Here is a 22,143-nt window from a genome sequence, read left to right on the forward strand (position 1 = left end):
TTTCTTACAGATGCACAAAGTTATAAGAGTGTATAAACCACAGACATTTCACTTGTTGATAAATGGAGAAGCTGCTCTAATCTACATTATTTCACAAAAAACAAAGTAAATACTGCATTGGTCATACTGGAACATTATTTCTCAACGTCCCACATTGCATTTCTCCCTTGGCGATCCCAGATTCTTCCAAATCCTCGCCATCCTTAAGTCATCATCAAATAATAAATTATTTGCATCATTATACTTTAGTTTTACAATAGTAATTAATGAAATTCACTTAGTCTAAAACAAAACAATTATTGTCTAATCATTAATTAAAGGTGATTATTTGACAAAAAAAAATTACAGGAATTTTGTCAAGATATCTCTAACAGCTCTGAAGGCACATTTAACCAAGTATGTGGTCAGAAATGGTAAAAGTACTTGCTGGGCCTCCATATCTAATTTGTTATATTTAACGCTAACTTGGGAATCCAGCCACAACATTGGTTTTTCAAGGCATGGATCGGTTTCACGTTGTCATCATTTTATAAGTCCATAAACTAGCTACATATGAATACGAGACATGTATGAATATCAGTGGCTACCATAATATCCATAAAATCACCCACAACCATGAACAATATCGGTATGTACATTCACGATTCTATGTTTACTAAAATATTTTTCCAGTACAGTAGTATAATACACACGGCCAGAAAACTTAGATTTTAGCAATCTAGCAGATTTTTATACTGTGTCACGTTAAAAGCACTATATCACCTTATATATCACTTTATACTGAACACATCTGTATGGTACAAGCTACCAAAACTGGCATAAAACCTAAAGACATAGCAAGAAAACACAAGACTCTTTACCTCTTGGCACACCAGACATGAGGGAGGCATTAGCTGAGTGTAGTTGACCTCGCATTTACCATATGGTAGCAAACAACGTTTGGCGCGACTACCACCCTATTAGTCTAACCAGATGCATAGGAAAAATATTAGAAAGAAGAATTAGTAACCGACTATCAATATATTTAGAAGCAAACTCAAAATTACCCGAAATTCAAAACGGCTTTAGGAAAACTAGACAAACTACAGATCACTTAATTAGATTAATGGAAACAATTACCGATAGTTTTAACAAGAAGGAATGCACTGTCACTTGCTTTCTCGACATTGAGAAAACATTCGGCATGGTCTGGCATCACGGTTTTTTGAGATAGCTTAACGAAAATGGATTTACCCCGGGTAAATTCGCTGGCTATCTAACTTTCTGGACAATAGAACGTGTAAAGTCGATGTTAATGGGGCCTCCACCTTCATTTCCTTTTATGAATTTTACTACATTTACTTTATTTTTACCTTTTTACCGGACGTTTGGCGCAGATAGCCTAGCTGCTTTGTGCCCTAAAACACTAAATCGACCAACCAACCAATTAATGGGGCCTCCTAAGACTCTTTTTCACCTGAGACAGGAGTCTCACAAGGAGGGGTTGTTAGCTCTATCTTATTTATCATGTATGTGAGTAATATGCCACTGTCGGACCTAAACTTTTGCGTCACAATTCGTTGACGATGTAGTGGTCTAGTGAAGCGCCCACATTCCTTCAATAGCACAGCAACAAACCTTCAACCAGTCCTGAACAACTTAGAAGAATACTGTTAGAAATATAGAATAAAAATAAATATTCCGAAAAAACCCAAGTAATACTATTAACCAGATTAAATAAACTGAGAAAAGATGCTCCGAAGTTACACGTGAACTGATCACTTTTACAGACTGCTACTTCGGCAAAATTTGTAGTATTTACCTACGATATCATGTTAACGTGGATACAGTACAGCATACTAACAATATCCTGACTAAAACCTGGAAAAGAGCAAATTATGCAAGAAGCCTGTCGAATAAAAATCAAGGCACTTTTCCTGATAATATGATAAAAATCTATAAAACATACATTAGACCCATTATAAAATACGCATGTCCAGCCTGGTTAAACATAACACAAAAACAATTACACAAACTTCAATCAAAATTCAATCATAACCTCAGCGTATAAAGTACCTCGCAATACTTCATACACAAGTACGCAAACTTAGAAACAGTATCCGATAGACTCTTGCATAAAAAATGATTTGTTGTGTGACCTCGTTAGATACCACGTACATGATGAGCATAGTCTTAAGTACCTCTCTCCTATGAATATATATTTAAGAAATAGAAATCAAGCAGGCCACCATGCATTAGACATTTATATTTAGTATCATATACATAGTTTATAAATGTCTTTATATAAATATATTTTCAAATAATAAAATAAAAAAAAAAGAATTAAAGACAATACATGGACATTGCCCTGAAAAGGGCTGGAGTACTGTGGGTTACTCAGGACCTCACGCACTACAAACAACTTCAACATAGTAGTAGCTGAAAATTAAAGTTAGGGAAGGAGGAAGAGGTCTTTTCGCACCCGACTCTCCTGGGTATAAAATTTTCAACATACCCAAATATCCATAAAGAAGACGCGATGTCGCATCCAAGAGAAAGTTTGTGAAGGTATATAACCCTTCCAATTCGTCCCCTGGGGATCCAAATAGATCCCGTTGAGAACCACTGTACTAGAATGTATACCCGTGCGATGGTCGTTGAGAGGCTTATGAAAGTTAGCAAAGCATTTATATTATTCGTTTATTGATTTTATAGAGAAGGTTTACTGCTTCGTTTTAGTCATGGCTACATCGCTATTGGGGTTTGTGGCTGTGAATGCACTCACAACATTTTTTTCATTTGTCTCTAATGTTCATAATAAGCCTCTCATGTACTTTATTTGGTGTGACCACACCCTGATTAACATGTGAAATGAGCCTGGCATGACCAATTGGTCAAGGCACTCGACTCGTAACCTGAGGGTCGCTGGTTCGAATCCCCATTACGCCAAACATGCTCGCCCTTTCAGCGTTATAATGTTACGATCAATCCCATTATTCGTTGGTAAAAGAGCAGCCCAAGAGTTGTCGGTAGCTGGTGATGACTAGCTGCCTTACGCTGCTAAAGTAGGAACGGCTAGCGCAGATAGCTTTCGTGCAGCTTTGCGCGAAATTCCACAAACAGACGTGTGAAATACAAAAAAAAATATATATATATAATGTGTGCACTTATATGTCTTGCAAAAAAACACACGCACTTTTGATAGATGTTGTTATAAGGTGTTAATACCAATTAATATTAAATCCCTCATATTACTGAGATTTGGAACCGGATTTTTTTACATTAAAATAACATTTCATTTTCTTTTTTTTTTAATCAGTAAACAACTCTGACTTAAAACATCTCAATATAAGTGTGTCTATCAAGAAACTACATGTGTGAAACTCAAATAATTGATGGGTTTGGAAACGGAATGTTTTATTACGTATTACGGTTTCATACAGCCAAAAACTAAGTTAAATTGTAACTTATATTTAGAAGTTAAATAAATGTCGATATGTTTCCACTTTATATTTGCCAACAACATTGATACACACAGTTTTCTTAATACACGTATATTTTGATATACAAACAATAATGCGATTTATGATAACGGTTATTACAAATAATGATTTATATACAAAAGTTTTATAACTTATAAACAATATTCAGTCTTCCATCTGATCCGAAACTTCCTTGATATCTTATCGAGGATTCACGATGAGTGAAATAATTTCAAGTTGATAACGGTACAACTCACTTTATGGGGGAGCTAGCTAGCTCTTCGCTGATGACACGTGAGTTTTTTACAGTTAAATTATATAATGTCTTCATAAAAATACTAATGTGCGATGTTAATCCGCTCAAGTTAAACGGTTTTTAAAATTCACACAAAGCTATACGAGGGCTATCTACATTAGCCGTCCCTAATTTAGCAGTGTTAAGGCAAGAAGGAAGGAGCGAGTCAACTGGTAAAGCACTACTGCAAATTGTGATGGATGTACTATTGTAAATTTAACCAATCAACCCTCCAAGAGACAGTTTTTTTTTTTTTAATTTGCTACAGTTGGTACACTATGAACTTCAAAAGCTGTAACTGTGATTAACGCTTATTAATCGGGAACTTCAGATATTCAACCAGGAACATTTATAGGTTTCGAGGGCTTGGTATGGCCAGGTGATTAGGGTGTTTGACTCCCCGTCGCACCAAACATGCTCGCCCTTTCAGCCGCGATGGCGTTATAATGTTACAGTCAATTTCACTATTCGCTGGTAAAAGAGTAGCCCAAGAGTTGGCGATGGGTGGTGATGACTAGCTGCTTTCTCTCTAGGTTTACACTGCTAAATTTGGAACAGCGAAATTCAAAAACAAACAAACAATTGTATTTGCAGAACGGTTAATTTGAAGAAAAAAAACACTTTAATTCAAAGAGAAACAAAAATGTTTCTTTTTATGAAGGAATTTCATGAAGAAAACGTCGACTGCTTGAAAGAAATATTTCAAACGAAAAACTCGTAAAGAGAAAAATTCGAAAAGCTACACGAGGTCTATCTGCTCTAGCAATGATAGACTCTATAGAGGAAAAGCAGCTAACTAGTGAACACCGCCAACTCTTTGGGCTATTCTTTTATCAATGAATAAAGGGATTTATTGTAACATAATAACGCCCCAACGGCTGAAGTGGCAACATACGTTAGGTGATGGAGATATGAACCCGTGACGGGCAGATTGTGAAGCAAGCGCCCTAACCACCGGGTCGTGTTTGAATACATATTTGATGTTGTTCAGTTTATATAAATACGTATATTTATTCATGTTGATATTATATACATGCATAATTTTATTGTATCTTGTCAAATAAATTGTTTTGAAATTAACTAAATGTCTCCCATTTGACACTTCTTATAGAAATTACAACTGTCAAAAAGCCTTCGTTTCGGTTGCGGTTTTTTCTCGCACTCAGTTAATGACAAGGACCGGTGGCATCCAATTGATAAAAAATTCCCGCAGCCACTTCGCGGAGTTGGGCGTGTCAATGTGCTGGATGCATTCGTTACACTGAGACCAAAATATTTTTGCTGATAATACAGTGCCGTCAAAATATGTGAAATGCAATTTTTGTTATTAACGTAACACAGGAAATTACACAAAGCAGTTGTAAACGGTTTACCAAACAATCGAATTGAATATACTCTCTGGTTCAAGGAGACTGTTTATTCACAACTATTTTAAAGAAAACTGACCAAAATTATTATTACACTTCTGTTTAGTTAATAAAGCTATGATTATTTATTATATTTCCATTAAGATATTTATACTGGTGCCCATATACAAAATATAATATTGTATTCTTATTGTAATAACCAGTTACTGTAATCTTAATAAAAATAAATATTCTCTTATCACATAACATGTATGTATGAGTTTTTAAACAGTTTCTTCTGCAATGATTTCAAGACCTACTAGTCGTTGTTATGACTGCTTAGTCATTCTTCCTTGAGCTTGGAGTTTACTTTTGTTCTTTGAAATATGGATAACCGAATCCCCAGGCCTTTCGTTTCCACGCTTCATTGATATAAGCCCAAGCATTCAACTCTTTTATTACTGTATGCCGACGTTAATAGAAGGGTTGGATTGTATGTATTTATGTTAACCAATCAGAAAGCTGCTGATAGACCCACCAAACGTGGCCTCATCTTCATCTTGATCAGATGCCTCAAGCTGTTTCAGTACTAAAAGATAGTAGACTTAGAGAGTTTGCGACTACCTAGATGTTTTGTATTTTTTTCCTTAAAAGAACGTTGACCTCGTGAAATTTCACTAATAACTATATTATATATTTGCAGTACAGTGTGAGAGGTTGTAGTTCGTTGTTGTTTTTTTTGCTGGTATTTTTGACTATTAAAATGAATTATGCACAATTTTTATTTAGGAAATTAATAAAGATGTGTGTAAAATGTTACGTATATATTTTCTGGTAAGTGTTACATTCTGTTACTCTTGTAAAGAGGAAAGAATAATCATTAATCATCATTTATTGGAGAAATGCTTTTTGATTAAAAGTTCTTATAAGCTATCTCGTTACCAGTTTCTGTTCTGAGCTCCAAATTTGGATGTTACTAGAGGGGGGGGAGATGACTTTTTCTCTTTCATTCTGTATTAACTCAAGCTTTAGATTTTTCTATTAAAAATTCATGTGACCTGCGAAACACCAAATAGTACGACAGTCTATTCAAATCGGTTAGAATCTGTGTGCTCGTAAACAAATATTGTGCAATGTTGTTCTGTAGTCAAGATACTACTTCTAATGCTTTCATAAATCCAAGTGGCTACAAAGAAAAAACTCAGTTGTTAAAGCTGCAAAACCTAAAATAGTTTGGTTGGCTGCTACAAACATGACTGATTTATGCTAATGAAAAAAATATACGAGTAAGACCATGTATATAATTATTGCTTAGATATTAAAGGTTTTATTCGATATCGTTTACTGAGTATTAGAGGACTAAGGTAGCAAACGTGAGGAAGCCTGAATATTTCGACAGTAACATGTGGTGTATAAGTTTTTGAATATGTTATTATCGTCAATAATTTTGAGGTAAGAGTTCGCTGATTCTGTTCCACAGTAGGTTTGCTTATAATATACTAATCGCGGTATAAATTTTATTATCTAGATTTTGAACAGTCACTTCTTTTCCAAATCATATTTCTAATGTTTTTAATATCCGTTTACTTAAGTTAATTTGAAGTGTATTTTAGAGAGCCGTCTGGAAGAGAGGATTCGTAGTTGTTTTTGTTCTTTTTTTTTTTGTTGAGTAAATAATCTTGTGAAAAAAGCACACTAAAAGTTGTTTTGAGGATAAATGAATACTTAGTTATTAAATTGCTTAAAGTTATTAACCGCAGTTGAGATACTGAGAATAATAATCCAACAGACTGCTATTCACATTTAAAAGAAAAACAGGTATTATTAGTTCGTTAAAAATTCCACGTGAGGGTTTGGTTTGTTTTGAATTTCGCAAAAAGCTACTCGAGGGCTATCCGCGTTAGCCGTCCCTAATTTAGCAATGCAAGTCTAGAGGGAAGGCAGCTAGTCATCACCACCCACTTTATAATCTACTCAAAGCCTTGAAGTGTGGAACACGGTTGTGCGGTAAAGGGACACCAACCTTGTACTATCGGATTTCTAGTCTGGCATGTTAATCACTAGGCCACGCCCTAGAAGAATGGGGAAAATTACTTTTAAGTATTGTCTACGCGTAATCATCTTATAAGCGTTTCTTTGATTAGGCCTTTGGGCTTATCACTACCTCCGTTTCTTTTCCTAAACTATTACGAAAACGCCGTTCAAAGTTTCTATTAACGTTTTATAAATTATGTTTAACCTTATGAAGATTAAGCCTACGTTTGGATGGCTGTGCCTCAAAGTATTTGTGACAGAAATATTGTTAAAATAACAATAATTTCGGGATTACTAAAGGAAATAATTTTGTAACTCCTTACGTTTCGTCGCTGATAGCATCATTGAAGACTCGTTCATTCTTTAAAGTTAAAGACATTTTTGGCAAATTCAAACATGAAACTTGTCGATAATTCCTATCGATTCTTCTCGCGCAAGTGTTTTTATTAACTAACTATTTCAACGTTTGATGATTTTGATGATATCTTTTAGACAGATGGATTTTTGTTTGACTTATCGTAAGAATCTCTTTCTCTCTTGAAACATAAGTTTTAAAATATTCGTCCACAAAAACGTAATGGAAAACGATGATTGCTGCTAGACATAGTAATTAGGCCTTAAAAAAATAAATGAATGTTAGTTAGCTACGAACAGCAAGGAAGTGAAGAAGAAAAAGAAAACTTGTCAGTCGTAAGCCCTTTGAAGTAAAATGTTATTTCAATAAAAAAAGAATGCTGTATTAACTGTTCCCGGTCATCGTCTCTTCACTTATATTTTTTTAATTAGTTGCTATTCATTTTTATGAAGCATTTGCATCAAGTGAACAGTTAATTTTTTTTTTGTATTTATAGCAGCTTGTTAACTGTCATGTGTAAAATATATATTGTTTTTCATACTGAACTGCACACGATTTCAGACCAGCAGAACATCTTCGATTTGAGCATTGATGACGGACAGATAATGGCTAATCGACCTTTCATTCCAATGATGTAGGTTTTATTGAGGTAGATTATTGTGTAAATTAATATAATATTCGTATTTCGAGCCCCTTCCCGCGCTGAGACAGCGGTAAATCTATGGATTTACAAAGCTAAAATCAGTGGTTCCATTCCCCTCTGTGGATACAGCAGATAGCCCAGTGTAGCTTTGCTATAATGAAAAATATACACAAAACACACATCGTATTTCGAGTACTATTTGCAATGCTATTTTCTTGATTTTTGTTTATATTTTATGATAATACTTAACGAACTTCATGTTTAAAAAAACAACATCGTTTTGTGTACATGGTGCATTACAGCTACACCACTTAGCAGCTTCTTGTATTGTAAACTATTTTTAAAAAGTATCAGTTCAAAAATTGGAGACGACTAGTACAACTAGCCCTTGTTTAGCTTAACAAAGATCATTGCAGCACTTTACGAAGATTTAAACTTATTTATCCTGCTTGGATAAATATTTGTTTCATTTTATTAATCACTTTTATCAACAGTGTATGTATGGTTTTGGTATACGTAGATACACATACCTGTGACGACGATGATCCAATCGGTTAGCTTAGGTCGTGGTGGTTGAACGTCACTAAACCTTTCGAGACGCATAAAAAAGTGAACAAGTTAGGTTAAACAGACCCTAACTGACGGCTGTTCACGTCTCTACCTTCCAGTTGTTTTTTAGTTTTAAGCCAACAATAAAAGATGTTTTATTTATTAATATTTTTTTACCGTTTCGAAGACAAATTACTTGATACGAATAAACGTTCATTGACTGTGTTGCAATAAATTTTAATGTAAGATGATAAGTAGTAAAATAATTACATTTATTGTATTGCGTTGTGTATATATCGGCCTTTCATTATCTTCTTTCACCACTTGCTTTGAATTCCACGAGTATTTCAGAATCCTCTTATTTCTTTACTATTTCATGCATGCCATATCTAACAAGAATACGTCTTATATAAATAGTAAATTATGAAAGTAATTTTTATCAGATAAAGTGTGTATTTAAAGGAGGTTATACCTGTTGGTTAATTCTTTGTATCATATGACAAACTTTTATCGCATATCCCACAAATACGCAGTAATTCATTTTCGTAAACGAAGTTGAATATTTCAGTTTTACTAGTTAAAGGATTATTATATGTTGTATAAATAGCATATGTACCCGCAAATACAAGTTCTTAAGGCGGGTTGCACGTTGTTCACTGAAGGATTCTGGTAAGTAAATTCCATTTTACAAACAAAACATCCAGTTATTTGTATATTTAATATCAACGTTATTTGGCTTAGCTACCAAGAATCGATGTTCTTTTCTGAATAAGTGAAATTTAGATCGTATGAGATTCGAATCCACAGCCTTGTCTAATGGGCAGCTGTATTTCCTCAGGAAAATTCTAACTTCACAAACATGGTGTTTAAGATTTCTATAGTTTGTAAATAGAGGGTGGTTTCCTCTGACAGTACTACTAAATCAATTAGGCTAATAATTGATATTTTAGTAAGCGCAAGTATTGCGTACATATATAAAAGAAAACACTGGAATATCAGCCTGTTGTTATTTTTCTCGCGCTTATGAATTGCGAAACCGTGAAAATCGTTACTGAGACTTACAGAAAAGACCAAATTCTTTTGATGTTTTAGTTATAATTACATTCATGCGTTAGGTATTTGTTTGTTTGTTTTTGAATTTCGCACAAAGCTACTCGAGGGCTATTAGCGCTAGCCGTCCCTAATTTAGCAGTGTAAGACTAGAAGGAAGGCAGCTAGTCATCACCACCCACCGCCAACTCTTGGGCTACTCTTTTACCAACGAATAGTGGGATTGACCGTAACATTATAACGCCCCCACGGCTGAAAGGGCGAGCATGTTTGGCGCGACCGGGATGCGAACTCGCGACCCTCAGATTACGAGTCGCACGCCTTAACCCACTTTGCCATGCGTTAGGCAACACAACACTACTATTACATATGATAATTTTGTTTTCAATTATCAATGTACATTATTACATACAATTATAACAAAGATGTGATACGAAAGCAACAACCTTTGCAGGTGTTTTTTACCTAAGGTAATCAAATTTTCAAAACATTTCTTATATCTTGTGCTGGACATTGAAAATCTATCGTGTTGTTGATTGTCCGCTTTGTAAAACTGCTTGATGAAACAATGTATTGATATCTTTGGCACTCGTGGAATCTGCCTTCCATAATAGAAAAATAACTGAAACAAGTGACTGTGATTCGATTTCAAATCGGTCGAGAGATGAAGCTATGAGCTCAAGGTTTTTACTTGAAAATCAAGAGGGAATCCTCAATAGATGTAGATGTAATTAGGTGTGTTACATATACTCTTCAAAAAAAGAAACGCAAAAGGCAAAATATGAGACAAATTGTTAACAAGTTTATTCCGGGTAGTTCTGTATGACATGTGTGAAACTTTGCACATTCACTGCTGAACATCCAAAGTCTGCAAAGGCGAAGTCCACGCTTACTAGGTGAAGTTTAACGTCACTCAACGTCAATAACGAGTATGCTCCCCGTGAGCATCAATAACTGCTTGGCATCTCCTGCCCATGGAAGCAATGAGATGACGAATCACATCCTGCGGAATGGCTGTCCACTCAGCCTGCAAAGCTGCTGCAAGCTGAGGTAGAGTCTGCAGTTGAGGTTGTCGCCGTCGCAGACGTCGGTCCAACTCGTCCCAAAGATGTTTGATGCGGTTTAAATCTGGTGATCTGGAGGGCCAGGGAAGAACGTTGATATTGTGGTGTCTCAAGAAGACAGTGGTGAGTCGGGCTGTGTGAGGATGGGCGTTGTCATGTTGAAAAACGTCGTTGACCTTCACCATGATGGGTTGCATATGGAGCCTAAGAATCTCGTCGATGGTTGCGTACGGTCTGATCGGAAATCCTACGCAGCCCTGTTATGGTTGAGGCAGTAGACGTCGCAGTGGTGGTCCTATCCCGAAGGTGACGTAACCGGATGTTGCGATCTTGTGCGGGTGTGGTCACACGAGGTCTGCCAGATCGTGGACGGTCACGAGTTGATCCATGTTGTTGGTGACGATTCCATGGCCTTGTGATGGTGCTTGGGTGAACATTCACAGCTCTGGTAACATCTGATCGAGATTCGCCTGCTTCCAAGGGACCAATGGCGTTGTTGCGTTGTGCTTCAGTCAGGCTTGGCGTAACTGTATTGCGTGTCGATGGCTTAACACTGAGCTATGGAAACCGAGAACCCGTCACTTTTATAGGGATTTTGCACATGTTGCACTTGCAGAACATGCAGATCTCTGAAACAAATTTATTAGACACGCATGCATTTTGGCGAAAAATCTGATGTTTTCCTCCGTTTTCAAAGTGCACAACTTTTATTGTCATTTTGGTCTGACAATCAGTGCCTTAACACGTGTAACATCATATACTCTGAGCTTGTAACGTTATTACATATATTTCTCTTTAAAATAACAAAAATATCCCTTTTGCGTTTCTTTTTTTGAAGAGTTTATTATAATTTATCTCAGACGACTTTCTAATTTATTATGTTACGTATTATGATTTCAAATAACCTGAAATTTTAATTTAAACGTTAATTGAATGTCGGTATATATCAAATTTATGATTGATATACACACAGTTTTTTAACCCTATATTTTAATGTGCAAACAGCAAAATTTATGGTAACGGTTATTAAAAATAGTTATTATAAATAATCAGTTATATATAAAGGTTTTACAAAGTTGCAAAAAATATTGAATCTCCTATCTGGTTTAAATCTGAATATTTTATCAACGGTTCACGATGAGCAAATGAACTTCGAGCTAATATCGGTACAGTTCATTTAATGGGTGCCTAGCTATCTCTTGCTGCTCACACATGAGTTTTTTACAAACGAAGACATATTTAATGTCTTCGTAGAAACTAACGTCCAGAGTTAATTCACAGAAGTGAACGGTTTGTAATTTTCGAAATTTATAAACGTTCCTCGTTAAATATCTGTACCTTCCCGATTGTTGAGCATTTATCACAGTTACATTTTGCGAGGTCTTTTGTATACTAACTGTAGCAAACTAACAATAATAAAGTGTCTTTTGGCGTGTCGATTTATAAACTTTTATGGTGGTGAGGTTCTCGAAAATTCAGTTGGAAACAATAATCGAAGATACGCTAGTGCTTTCTTAAAACAATCTTCTACAAATGTAGAGAATAGGCGAGACTTTCGCAATTCACATTTAACAATATAACTTACACACATTTCTAAATGTAAATTAAACTGAAACATACATAGTTATTAAAATAAATATATAATAATAAATTCTCTACAGATCTTAAGTCAATCAAAAAGTGGAGCTACGAGCTAAAAGTTTGTATTAAAAACAAACTCAGAGAGTCATTCTATGAGTTGCTATGCTGCGGCTAGAAATTTTCATTTCTTCTCCCCATCTCACAAAGAAACTGAAAGATAAAGAATAGCATAGTTTGCGAAATCAAAACATTTCTAAACGTACGAAATGCTTATGTTAAATTATGTCACAGTTACTTCGTTCAAAAACGTCGGCGAAAGTAAGAATATCACAAAGTGTAATTTAATATTCAGCCTCTGCACACATCTTCCATCAGACTTGTATTCAGTGCTCAGGAGATAATGTGTAGCGTGTGAGAATGTTTCTGTCACTTCAAGTCTAATATTACCTTACTAATCCTCATGGTTCGATATCGGAAACAGCATTTAATTTTAAAGTCTATGTTATATTTCGTGACTTGTAACTGTTATTGAACTAATAATCAACACATATAATCTATTATGAATTGTTATCACCCAACTTTCCATTCATTTTCATCTTTTTCAGCAAAAATGAAAACTTCTCACCTTTGTATGAGTTCTCTCAGTGAATTGATTATTGCATTGCGAATGACAGAAATTTATTATGTATATAAATGTGCACAGTTTTAGAGTCACGAGAAAGCAAGCTACTCAACACAGGGCTGGAACTTGGATCACAAGTTTTGCGGGAGAGCTAAAACTCTGGTTATGACATTACTGCCTGCACCAGGTGTTGGCTGGTAGGCCCGCTGAAGGACGAGGTCGACTGTATATCTGTCTGCCCAGTCACTTACAGTTCAAGAACCTTTAGGTATAGCTTGGTACAACACGGCCGTATACGTTTATAACATCTCTATAATCAAAGGTGTTTTTATAAGAACATTAAGAATGTTACATCCGCAACGTTCAGGCCTGAGGCCTAACTGTCTGGAGCGTCTGGTATCTTAAAGAATATAGAATAAAATGTACACACACTTTTTAAATTACACTCTATTAATTATTGTGCTGCCTGCCGTCCCTTTCGAATTTTTTTAATAAGATATGTAATAAAAACATTAATCTCGAATTCCTTAAGTTGATATTACTTCATTATGCACCCAGTTCAAGTATCATAACTTTTTTACTATTTTATGACAGTACTTTCGGTTTCAATAATGCATGATACATATTTTTTATGTTCGAATATCCAGGGTTAGTTACTGTAATATAAATATTAAATGGAATATTATACAATAATATGCATTTATGAATTGCGCGTAAATGACGATAATTTTGTTTTTGTATTTTTCAGCAAAGCATGTGTACTTTGCCGCTAGACCCAGACACCTCTTACCCGAAGTACCGAGACAGACTTTGCCGAAAGCCATATTGTGTTGATTCTCTCAAGCTTTTCTTCTGTTCTTTGGTGGTGGTAGGGTCTGTGGCCGTAGCTTTACTTATTCTGTATTTCACGCTAGGTGGTAAGGAATTTTTAATTTTTATCGTTAACTTACCACGAAAACAGCTTTTGAATAAGTTTGATTTTGTAGACTTAGTTTCGCTAACACCAAGGGGAATGTTAAAATATTTAAATAAGTTTAGATGCAGTAAACACTACACCATCTTAACACGTTAAAAAAAAGTTTCTGCTTTATTTATCACAAGTAAAAACGACATCAAAAAATGGTTTAACAGAAATTCAAAATCAAGTGTGTGATTTTGAATGTTTGAAACTGTGTTGTTTTAAACAGTTCGTTGTAATGCATATACCACCACCATTAAAAAGAGGTTTTCAAAAATATAAATATATAAAGCAAAAACAACTGTTTTTAAACTGTGTAAATTATATTATATATTGTATTGTTTTTGTAAGTATTGCGATGTTTTTCTCAGCAGATCAAGCCGCAGAATCAGATACTTTAGGAACTCCGAAATTCAAAGTACAAGAAAATATCGCTAGCCAGTTGGACCGCCAGGGAACTGGGGGCATTTTACCAAAAAAAGATATTATTGCTGAAGAGGTCGAAGGTCGAGCGTTTGGAGATGGTGCTAACCGAGAAATGCTAGTTCATGAAAAGACGACATTTGCTATACACCCTAATCAGAATTCAGCCATGTTGCTCAATACTAAACCGCCTGGTCTTTCGATAATGCCCACCAGGGTAATAAATACGCAAAGTGTGAGTGACATCGATTCCATTGTTTCAGTATCGCCCTCTGTCGGACAATCTAAAAGATTTTCGGTCACTGGCGAGCCACCCATAAAACCATCATCACGGGAAATGTCTCTTGATAGCAATATATCAGGTAGGTTTATGATAATCTATAATTATATAAATATATGCGAAATGTTCGAAATAATAACAACAGCCATAAATAAAATCCCACAAGCAGCTAGACTCCCCAGATTAAATTTTAATTAACAAACTGTAGGCTCATTATGTTAGTTTGTTTTATATACATCATTATAAACAATATTTTGGTGCAAAAAGTATTGTAACATCGTAAACTTGCATATTTTAACATTGCTTTTTTAAAAATCGCTATTGAGCCGTTGAAAGTGTTTTTTTTTATATTTAGTTTTCTAGAAATAACTATTAAGTTGCCAGAAATATAAAGATAGGGTAAAGACCTTTTCTGTTGTTGTTGCTAGGTGTATGATACACTAATAACTTAATCCTCAAGCGTGCTGTAAACGAGAGTACAACATGTAAATGAATTGCTTTAGTCATCACCTGTTAAAGGGTTTTTAGCCATTGTTTTTCAAAAGAACGCTGCTGGTAATAAAAGATTTTTACAGTTTAATGATTTCACTAATTTATTCCTTTCACTTTTGTTTATAACTGAATTACGTTCATTGTATTAATACACTAAACAGTCTGACTGTAAGAATAGATGTGAACTGGTTTTACCTGTTCCTCAACGTCGCGGCCTTTTTGATTATTATACCGCGTAAGGAATCTTTGTCATAATTGTTCACATAAATAAACACATTAGTCATTATATCATGAATCTGTATTATCATAAAATGTAAATCTCTGTTCATGTCAGATCGGATCTTCTGTTTTTGTATTGATAGCCGCTCTATGTTTCAATCCAGACAAACCAGTAAAGCCTCCTCAGAAGACAGTGTATGCCTTTATTAAATTACTAGTAAAATTTTCTGTAAGGTAAACTATCATTGTATCTCATAATTTTTCCTAATGACTTTGTTACATATTCTGAGAAGTAGGCAAATATATGTGCACATATTCATAACATCAGCTATATAATATCCATCTCATAATTCACGCAATAATGTTTTTACAAACTACGAGACATTATGACCTTTTATATAGGTACTTCAAATAATTCAGTAACAAATAACATAGAAATACTGAATGAAATTTCTCTTCTCGACAGTTTTGTTTGTTTGTTTGTTTTTGAATTTCGCGCAAAGCTACACGAGAGCTATCTGCACTAACCGTCCCTAATTTTGCAATGTAAGACAAGAGGGAAGGCACCTAGTCATCACCACCAACCGCCAACTCTTGGGTACTCTTTTACCAACGAATAGTGGGATTGACCGTCACATTATAACGCCCCACGTCTGAAAGGGCGAGCATGTTTGGCACGACGGGGATGCGAACCCGCAACCCTCAGATTACGAGTCGCACGTCTTAACACGCTTAGCCATGATGATGTCTTGTTTAACGTATCCATTTTGAAATCACACTTTACATATCTTCTCAACAGTGACGCATACGAGGTCTGTTCAAAAAATACGCGGACTGACGTCATAAAACAAAATGTACTTTATTTAGAAGTTAGAGGTATGGGACCCCTTCAAAGTACTCTCCTCCCCAACGCACACACGTATCCCAACGGTGTTTCCACTTGTTGAAACAGTCCTGGTACGCTTCTTTTGTCATGTCCTCCAGCTCCTTCGTCGCATTTGCCTTAATCTCGGGAATCGTCTTAAATCTTCAAATCTTCTTCCTTTCAAGGGTCTTTTGAGTTTGGGGAACAAGAAAAAATCGCAAGGAGCAAGGTCAGGTGAGTAGGGGGGTGGGGGTGGGGTGGGGAAGAACAGTGATCGAGTGTTTGGCCAAAACCTCACGAGTTCTGAGGGCCGAATTTCGCAGCAACGCGGTGCATCTTCAATTTTTCGGTCAAAATCTCGTATCAAGATCCAACTGATATCCCACACTCTTCAGCAAGCTCCCTGACAGTCAGACGTCGATTTGCCCGCACCAGGGTGTTGATTTTGTCGACGTGTGGGTCGTCAGTTGACGTGGAAGGACGTCCAGGACGCTCATCATCTTCAATGGACTGTCGACCATCCTTAAAACGTTCATGCCACTTGAAACATGCCGTACGCTTCATAGCAACATCACCGTAAGCCGTGTTAAGCATAGCAAAAGTTTCAGTCGCAGATTTTCCAAGTTTAACACACAATTTCACAGCAAGTCGTTGCTCCTTCAGGTCATTCATTCTGAAATCCGCCAAACGAAAAAAATCGAACTTCACTTAAAACCGCGTAGCTAATACGCAAATGAAGATATCTGCAATCGGGAAATGGCGTCGTAATCAGCTGATCTGTGCGAACCTAGCGACACCAAGCGGATTCCCCTGGAACCAAGTGGAGCCGCGCAATTCAAACAGTCCGCGTATTTTCTGAACAGCCCTGGTATGTATATGAAAAGTATGTTTTCATAGCAACATTACACGCTACAGCAATTCCAGAAATCCCTGTGATCAATAATTTTAATTTCAAATATTCACGTAATAATCACACGGATTTCTTTTACTAATGAAATACGATAAAATTCAATATTTGCAAAGAAGAAAAAAATGCAGTTGTTTCATTTAGGTAAGACAATTTATTGTATTTTTATATGATAAACAATAACTACAAATGTATAAGTTATTTTTAATTGACTTGAACGTAAATATAAAAAGAACTACTAATTAGGGTACAAATATCAGGTAAAATAGAATTTAGGTAGATTCGAAAAGTTAACATTTTTAGCTATATGTGCGCCATCTATGTTTAGACAAAATAATTGTACCTTCCATACAATAGTCATTTGAAAATTCAAAGTAATTTGATGCAAATTCGTCCTGTTCTATTAAAATATCTAATTACTTTAATTAAATATGCGGTTATTGATTTGGTGCTTTGATCAACTTTGTATTGCGTAGATAAATCTACCTCCAACGTAGATATTTTTTCCGTGAAGTCTACCCCTTCTCTCCGACCCACGTCGTCAGTGAATCCATCTGTTGCTTATCTGGACGAGTCGGAATCTACAGCCTCTGCTGCACGTTCTGAAATTCCACCAGCAACAGATCTTTACATGGTGAAACTCGAGGGACCAAAACGAAAGTTAGCTACGTTGAGCAACGTCGAAGTAAGCATTTTTTTTAGGTTATTTCAAAATATTGGAATTATATTTCAGTATGTTAATATTTAATTTTTAAATTGTTTAATTTAATGCCTGCTCTATAATAACATTTTATGTATAATTTTGCCAATAAGGGAATTATTTACAATAACTATTAATTAAAATAAAAATTCGTTTTACTCCTGAAATATACACTGCTGGCCAAAATCTTAAGGCTAGTGAACATAAAGAAAAAATATGTATGTATGAGGACACATACATCTGAGGAAAAACATTTACTGCAAGTATATGTACGGATCGTGTTTTTACACAGATGCTCAAGATGCTTTATGTTTATATGTTTCTGAATAGATGTAAACATTTTAACAACACCAGCAAATTAGCAACTTGATATATTGTAAATTAAGATGAACAATCAGTAAAAAATGGTAAAAGTAACGTTCTTTTGGTGAACAAGGAAAACAAAGATAGCAATGAACAGATATTAGCATGTAACCGTATATGAAATAGAGATTGTGACTGGATCAACATTGTAGGGTGTACTTTAGTTATTAAACTGATAACATTTCTTTGTTGTTTCAACACTCTATAAGGCTGCGTTGTGAAGACTTAATAATACTGATATCTGGATATCTGGTGACAAATATAATTATTTATATAACACTTTAAGACTGTTAAACGTAGTAATAATATTGTCGGATAGATGGCAGCACAATTCATCAGGACCTCCTAATACTTTTCTAAATTAAAATAGGTTACTTAATCATTAAAAATCCTAGTTAATTTAACTTAGTTAAATGCTTTTCAGCCAAATTTCGATTGGTAAATACGTCTATAACTTTCTAAAAGTTCTATATTGAAAATAATAATAAAATTAACCTCAAGCTTTGTATTGAGGAAAATTTTATCTTAGAACAAGTTGATATCTGATAAAAGCTTTGCATGTAAAAGCAATTAAGTTACAGTGAGAGAATCAATCATATAAAGGTTTGATAATTACACAAAGGAAGAAGATCCAAGTTGTATAAATATGTAAAGATGTTCAACAAACGCCATTAGGGCAAACTTGACCCGTCCTTTTTTCATTCCAACAGAAACTTGTAGTGAGGTGAATAGAAAACGAAAAAGAGAGACAGAGTATGCTATGATGATGTCTTGTTTAACGTATCCATTTTGAAATCACACTTTACATATCTTGTACATTTAGCCCCCATTGACAAGTATTAAGACGTATAACAAAAACCGGGTTTCGATACCTGCGGTGGCCACAGCACAGAAAGTTCATTGTGTAGCCTTGCGTATATGCACAAAAAAAAATAGAACTGCCAAGAATTTATCAAAATAAGAATCCAGAACTGACATCCAAGTTACGTTTCTGGGACAGAAATCAAAGTGAAGTTTGTTTTTTTTTATTTCACACAAAGCTACTCGAGGGCTATCAGCGCTAGCTGTCCCTAATTTTGCAGTGTAAGACTAGAAGGAAGGCAGCTACTCATCACCACCCACCGCCAACTCTTGGGCTACTCTTTTACCAACGAATAATAGGATTGATCGTCACTTTATTTCGCTCTCACTGCTGAAAGGGCGAGCATGTTTGGTACAACATGGGTGGGTTATGTTGACTAGCTACTTTCCCTCCAGTTTATCACTTGAGAATTAGGGACGGCTAGTGCAGTTAATGTTCGAATAGTTTTGCTTGAAATTCGCCAAACAAATAAAGCTAATCATTTCATGTCCTAGAAGAGTGTTTTCAGAAATCGTCTGTGTGTGGATAGTCTTTTTGAGTAATTGTACAATCTTGTATTGTGAATATTTTGGAAATATAAAACTGTTTTAGTAACCGATAAAAGGTAACATGATATTGGATCATTAATTAAAAGTAAAACAATCTTCTAGCATTTTCTTGTTGGGCTTATCATTTGTGTTTATTACGTAGTTAATGAAGAATTCAGAAGAACAAATCACAGAAGAACATACGGACAAAAATCGCTTCAAAAACATCCTTCGATGTTGTAGTAAAAGTTTGATGATGCAATAAGATGTCATTTAGTAAAATGCGTACAAACCTTTTTTATTCACTATGTACTTAAAGAAAAAGTTTTATTAGATGGAATATATTTGAAAACAGTTGAGGCTAAAAGTGGCTTTGCAGTTAGCGTCCCCAGACTTTGGATTCAAAGATTACAGGATCGTACCCTGTAGTCCCCAAAACACGTTCTACACCTTTCCGGTCTTAGGTGTGCTATAAAAGTAGCAGTCAAATTCTACAAGAGTAACTTAAGATTTGGGTAGTTGAATAGATTTGGTGCCGTCTCTCTAACGTAACAATCCAAAATTAGGAACAGCTGTACGCAGCTAGTCTTTTGTGTAATGGGACAATTTCGTATTGTGAGATTTTGTTTTTAATAGGAACTTGATTTTGATATTTAAGTTTCTCAGCCCGAATTCCTGAAAACTTTGTGTAACTGTTTGTATTAATTTCTGTTACATTAATTTTTTGTTTAGGTATATACACACACTACATAAAATAATTTTCAGATATTCATGTTTTGTTTAACTTTGTATGAAATTCTTAGTTGGTATGTTGTTTTTGTTTTTTCAGACAGTGTGATTTGAACTTAAAAGTTTCAAATAAAAGTTTATATAATTACCTTTGTGCAATCATAGATGGCGATTACTCAAATACTGTTTTAAATTATCGCCTAAAAATGAAACTTCCATTTCTTGTCTCCAAAGGTAAATTTAAAAAAAAGATAAGGGTTAAGAAAAGTCTTAGACAACTCACTTCGGAGTTTGTTGACCCAAAATTCGTTTCTTTTTTATTTATTTATCGTGTAGGCATATAAACGAAAAGAACATCCTTCCCACGGTATTAAACGTTGGTGTAACTGAAAACACGTAATCGTTTCAAGGTTGTTTTTTCTCTCTCCCTTGACAGGTTGAAGTGATAACTGTCAGCTCAGACACTGCAAATAGTGATTCTCTTGCTGTTGTTGTCAATAACCAAATGGGGAAAGCATCATCAACGGTGTCTAATGCAGAGACTGGGCGTTCAACATACAAGGAGGACGTTAACATTGGTAATGTGATGCAGGCGGAGGCGTCTGCCTCTTAGTGACTTGTTAACCAGATTTCAGTATTTAAATTCGTCTGTCCTGCTCATGCGCATCAACTGTGTTCCATTTTGGGTGTGATAGCACTCAAGTAAGCTGTGGATATATTATCCTGCATCTGAAGGGGTCTGAGGGCTATACCTCCTGTGGGACCTATACAAAGTATAACAAACTAAAATACTGTGATGACAGTCATATTTTCTGTAGTATTTTAAACTAATAAAAAATTCACTAATATATGAAAAAAATAATCTTCTCACCACTCTGTAGCTGTGGAGGAAAAGGTAAAATGCTCTGGAATCACGAATAAAAAAAAAATCTTTTGTGACGATTTCATTGGTTGCTGTTTTGTTCAGTTATAAATATTTTGCTTCTTTGAATTTTTCATTAATAGTGAACGTAGAATGCAAATAATACAACTTACAAAAATTGGTGATCGTTTCAAGTACTTTTAATCATTGATGGTTTTGTGTTATATTAACGTTAATGAAGTAACTGATTACCTTCTCAGTGAAGGCCCTTTTTTCTAAATTACTAAATTTTATAAGTTATAGGAAATTATTAAAGGTTTTAGTGTAAAAACAAATGTCACTACATGTGTGTGATTTCTTCAACGGTCCGTTGTTTTTCGCGTTCTTTACTTGGAATGTGGTTGATATTACTCAGAATGTATTTAGTTTAAGAACATGTAGAATATCAATGTGAAATCTTGATGAAAGAATTTATGAGCAGGAGAAAAATTCAGGAAAATTAAAGCGCTTCTAATGCCAAGGTTAAAAGTCGTATACCGCTTATATTTAACCTTCAGAAAAACACATTCGTCATTCGAACATTGCTTAATATATTGGATGTTTTATATTTGTTATTTAGCTGATGCTTGACTTAGTCTACTAAAATTATCTAGCGTAATCAACTTTTAACAGAGTATCTGTTGTTAAGGTTCTTAACTAATTAATTATGCGTATGGTTTCAAAGATTAGACCTCTGTTAAGTTCAAGTTATCATAATAAGTTCACGACACTAGTTACAGGAAATTAAAATATTTGAAAACATTTTATATCTGAAACGGAAATATTTTTGGCTTTTTTTTACACAACCACTATTGTGTGTGTCATATCCCAGCTGCCCTTATGAGCCCTGATATTAAGCGAAATAATTCGTTAGCCCTGGATATGGCAAATACATTTTGGTTGTCATGTTATACGCT

The 22,143-nt window shown here is 35.0% G+C and overlaps 1 protein-coding gene across 3 annotated transcripts in view; it reads left to right on the forward strand.

Annotated features, from left to right (window-relative positions):
• Positions 1-22,143, forward strand: part of LOC143249294 (uncharacterized) — a 45,898-nt gene that overhangs the window by 7,935 nt on the left and 15,820 nt on the right. For 2 of the 3 annotated variants that reach the window (XM_076498869.1, XM_076498871.1), the window contains exons 2-5: positions 13,749-13,917; positions 14,330-14,743; positions 17,621-17,829; positions 20,762-20,903. In XM_076498869.1, the coding sequence (XP_076354984.1) occupies positions 13,749-13,917; positions 14,330-14,743; positions 17,621-17,829; positions 20,762-20,903 (934 nt within the window). The remainder of the gene's footprint in view (positions 1-13,748; positions 13,918-14,329; positions 14,744-17,620; positions 17,830-20,761; positions 20,904-22,143) is intronic. The other variant, XM_076498870.1, reaches the window with a different exon arrangement.

Source organism: Tachypleus tridentatus, chromosome 4, assembly GCF_004210375.1.
Source record: "Tachypleus tridentatus isolate NWPU-2018 chromosome 4, ASM421037v1, whole genome shotgun sequence".
NCBI classification, from domain to species: Eukaryota; Metazoa; Arthropoda; class Merostomata; order Xiphosura; family Limulidae; genus Tachypleus; species Tachypleus tridentatus.